The 4819-nt window shown below is 37.6% G+C and overlaps 1 protein-coding gene across 1 annotated transcript; it reads right to left on the bottom strand.

Moving 5' to 3' along the window:
* Window positions 1-547: 547 nt before the first annotated feature.
* Window positions 548-2618, bottom strand: LOC146473090 (adenosine receptor A3-like). Its single transcript, XM_085118943.1, has one exon. The coding sequence runs from the start codon at window positions 2244-2246 to the stop codon at window positions 1209-1211; it is 1038 nt and encodes a 345-aa protein (XP_084975069.1). The 5' UTR covers window positions 2247-2618; the 3' UTR covers window positions 548-1208.
* Between the last annotated feature and the right edge of the window lie 2201 nt (window positions 2619-4819).

Here is a 4819-nt window from a genome sequence, read left to right as displayed (position 1 = left end):
CCTGAGAAGAATGGGAAATTAACATACAGACACGACGACGCTTTTAAACACAATTTTCAGTGTTATTTTGTTGACGTATCCTCTTGAACGTTTATGACAGCTTTTAAGTTTTTGTTTTTTACCGCGGACCAATCGGAAAATCCATTATTCTTCAAACTTTCTCAGTCGCCTTATTAATAGCAATAATAAAGAACATCATGCAGCTGCTCTAACTAAGAATGTCGGTTGATCCATTTAATGACCCTCGAGGCATCATTTTCGTAAAATAATGCACATTAGCACCTAATGAATTGAGGATGCAAACAGGTATTGCGCCTTTAATGAATACTTCAGGGCAGTCTATAAACTAACAGCGCATTTTACTGGGACTTTTGCTTTGGCTTTATGAATATGTATTTTTCTCAGCTTGTTAATAGGAACAGCATACATTTTTGAGTGTATTTCGTTTCGGAATTCTGAAATAAATACTCTCGATTTACCCTTAATCTAGGCTTTTGTAAAGTCAGAATAAGTAAGGGGCCTCTTATAATTCTACTTTAGGGACGAATTTTATCCACCTGCTGTTTTATTTTGGTCATTTATTATGTACATAGCTTAACTGTCGGATTTTACAAAAGACTAATTACAACCTTTCAGAAAAGGCCGTCTCTTCGCTAGGAACCTTGATTAAACCATTCAGTATGGTGAAATAGCTTAATTTAACATTTTTCATCAACTAAATTTGTGTTTTGAAGAAACGTTACCTTAACCTTTATTTCCGATACTTGGTTTTCTGCTGTCATATATTATTCATAATATTATTCTATTATATTATTCGTCTCATCTCAAAGCTATACCCCTTTGTCTTTGTTTTATACACATCCCTGCGTGACTTCTAAACCTGCGATAAATTCGCACCGTCCATTAAATCTATCCCCTAAAATTATGAATTTTTTGAATTGTTGCTCATTACCAAGAACCCGAATCTTTCAGTTTTATCGTAAAAGAGTAATGATTTGTCAAAGTCGTCATGTTGGCAGTAATCCGGCCTTCAATGTAAGAGCTAAGGGGCATGAATAAATTGAACTCTTGATAGGAAAAAATGTTGTTCAGCATGTGTTATATACGCGGATTGATTCTCCGTGAAAGCGGAAGAAATGTTGAACATCACTGCCTTATTATGAGCTTCACTTGCATCTAAATTCAACGTAGCTTAAACCCTCGGTAGTTTACAGTCCATCTTGCTTTTGTTGGAGATGGCCAACTGCGGGAGTGTTTTGCTCCACGATACTAGCGGATGCTAGAACTGTGGGGATGTTTAATGCACTGGTTGCACGACTTTGTCGTCGACATCTTCTACAAGCCCTGCGCTGAACCACCCGTAAAGCTTGCCTGTATTGGGGTATTCTCCATGCATAGAGAAATGGGTTGAAGGCACAGCTAACACACAACATTGGCACAGACAGGGCTCTAAGCAACACAAAACCTAATTCGCTACATTCACTGCTATCTTCTTCATGACAATGATCTTCTAAATTTTTAACAATTAAATACGGCAACAGCGATATGAAAAGCACAATGATGATAACGATCACAGTCAGTACTATCTTCTTTTCGAGTCTAATGTTTCGAACGAAAACGCGCCGTCTTCCACCTGTGTAAGCTTGCATAAAAATGACATTTCTTGAGTAACGACGAAATTCAATGTAGGTGGCAGTATAGAGAGCGAGCATGATCGTTAATGGGACTGTAGTTTGAAGATGAAGATCAATCGCATGGAATATTTCTCCAGATTCCACCGCTGCATGTGACGCCTCAAATATCACGGATAAGAGCCAGATCAGAATGTCACAAGAAACGACTTTTCGAACGGTTATGAGGCTTTTGTATCTCCACGAAAGCTTCACAGCTAAAAACCTGTCCAGTGATAAGGCGACCACTGTAAAAATTGATATCTTGGTGGTTACGTGAGAGAGAATAAGTGAAACATCACAGAGTTTCCGCTGCTGAAATTTAGCCGCAATGCTAATCATGTAAACTGAGTACAAGGGTTGTACTAACAAGCCTCCAAGAAAATCACTTACAGAGAGACTTGCGACGAAATACGCAGTAGGGCGAGCTCGGAAATAATTGTACGGATCTTTGTAGAGTGTAAGTAAAAGAACACCGTTTGTTAAAACTGCGACCAAACCGAACAACAGGCTACAGGTTGCTGCCACAATAGTGACTGCTTCTGCCGCCGAAGTCCCCTCACCACATTCATTCATGGTTGGTCGTCGTTGTGTAATTCGACGGTTCCGTTCATTATTGCCGAGACAATTTGAAATTCTCCAAGCTTTCCGGCGACGCTCTCATCCTGAAACGTTATTACGTGGAACTAATGAATCACCTTGGTCACATGAATAGGAAATTGTGCCAAAGTTAGTTAGTCTTAGTTTTCATAAATTCGTCGACTGTTTTTTCCACTCGATATTTCTATGACTTGATCCAAAGGAGATGCGTACAACAGCGGGTATCTTTCCTTTAAAATTCTTCTCAAAGTGAAGCAAAGTTAAACCATTTTGGCCAAAGCATTATCACAAAACTAGTTTCACTCTTGCTTACTGGATGTCTTGACAAGCTTTGTGCTGAAAGAATACGCGTTTACAGAATTTAATGAGTCAATGACACAATTTGCCATCACGTGACACAGGAAATTAATAAAATGCGCCGCAAGGAAACAGCCCCTGAGGGTTCAAAACAATAAACTGCCTGTCAAGACACATTTGATATCAACATCTTTAACTAAATATCCTAACTTCTTAAATCAGCTGTAGTCGGCTATTTAAATATAAAATAAGATTGATAAGAATCTTGACCAATTTTAAGGTTATCGACAAAATCATAATCCAGCGCGTCGTTGTAGTTAAAAGACCTTGACATTAAACAGCAAAAGAAATAAGCTTAAGAATATTTATTTTGAGGCTGCAGACGCTAAAAAACAGCCGCATCTAGTTGTCATAAGAAAATTTGAATTTTTCAGCCTTCAGCTTTCCACCTACTGTGAGGGATACTACATGTTTAAATCTACCAAAAATTCAAACGTCCCTCCTTACACTAAAAAGACCCTCGACAATAAAAGTAAAGGAGAAAAAAACTTTTATAGATAGGAATATCGCTTCTGGTCCAAAAAAGCTTTGCGTTTCCCATACTATCTAACTTAGTGTTTACGACCGAAATTATAAAAAAAATATTTGCCGGAAACAAAGTCTTCGACAACTGTAAGGAAACCCATTGAAAACTGCTACAGTTTTTGACAACCGGATAACCGTTTTTTGCTTTCTTTTATTATTTCCATTAAAATTACTCCTTCGGTTGGTTTGAAGAGAACCTTTGTAATTGATTTTCATCTAAACCCCACAAATCAAAACAACACATTAACCCGTGTTGCAATAAGCAAGGAACCGCCAAAGCTACAAAGTAAACATCTTTTAAACTTTATTTTTTTAACCGCCTTTCAGTTCGAAATATTAAAAAACACCTCAGAGCTGATTGTGATACATCAAAGACATTTTAGCCATTCTGCTTATTTGATGGTCTGAAATCGAGACACCAATTTGATGATAACCTTCCTTCTCGTTACGTGTCGGTCTTCACTACCGTGAAGAGAAATTAAAAGTCGACCTGTCTTGCCGCCCTAACGGCTTAAACTTCCATTTCAATATTATGAAAAGATTGAAATATTCAAGCTTTATTTAATGTAAGTAATACACACGCAGATCATGCTGAGGCATAGGCTGAGTCATTCCAACATCAGCGGAAATTTCTACCGATCAAAAATATTGGCTGATATATGTTTTAAAGTTAAATCAAAATCTTTTGTATCAAGAGTATGCTATTAACACGTATGCTATTAACACGTATGCTATTAACACGTGTGTTATGGGTTCCTAATGTTATAAATTGGAAACAAAAATGGTCTAAGTAATTAATGAGCCTTTTTCCTTGTTACCTTCTGTCTCATTCAATTGAGCAACTGATTCAGGACACGGCAGTGCCACAAAAACATAGGTTTTTGCACCATGCTTAAACAAAACGTGGATTGAATACTAATACGTGATCGTGGTGACCTTGTTCGTAAAGATGAATTGTTTTTCCTACTACTACTAGTCGCCCTCATTATCAAACAACCACGTTGGGCTGACATCAATTTTGTTTCACAGTGTTTTATCAATGCCACTTTTTCAATTAACAATTCGAAAAGTCTCTGTGTGTGTTGATTACCTTGTTTCCTTTAAACGTAACAATCAGACAATTAAAAAGAACTGGCCGCCTTTGTTCAAAAAGCGGATAGCTCTTATCCAGCGAATAAATTGCTATCCGGCAGATAAAATGTATCCACTTGCGTCATTCCGGTTGTTTGTAGATCCAGCGGATGAAGTTATCCACATCAAGGTAGGCCGTATTACTTTTTTCATGCACTGGATAATGTGTTTAAAAACAGACATGGCTGTTCAAACAATCAACCATTTAGTTGAGTAAATAACTTCAAACAAGGTACTTGGAAATATCTACAAATGCAAAAACAAAAGAAAAAAGGCAGCATCAGCCAGCATAAAGAAAATTTCAAACAAATGCCATAATCAATTTTATGGCTAGCATTTCGTTTTCAGTTCTCGAAGAAACACGCTTTGTGGGTCACTATTACGCGATATGCCCTGAGGGGCATACTGTGTCTAAAAACGGGTAGATTTCCTTTTTTACGCGTGATGCCCTGAGGGCAGCGCGTGTCTTAAAATGGGCTCGATATCTTCGTCGTGTTTATTTTTTTCTTCATGGTAGCCTGAAATCTGCATCTTTC

Source organism: Pavona decussata, unplaced genomic scaffold (genome assembly GCF_977016875.1).
Source record: "Pavona decussata unplaced genomic scaffold, jaPavDecu1.1 SCAFFOLD_95, whole genome shotgun sequence".
Taxonomy (NCBI): domain Eukaryota; kingdom Metazoa; phylum Cnidaria; class Anthozoa; order Scleractinia; family Agariciidae; genus Pavona; species Pavona decussata.
This window is presented reverse-complemented; position numbering and strand designations above follow the sequence as displayed.

Excerpts from the sequence above, each read along its gene's own strand:
- LOC146473090 (XM_085118943.1), bottom strand. The coding sequence starts at position 2,246 with ATGAATGAATGTGGTGAGGGGACTTCGGCGGCAGAAGCAGTCACTATT.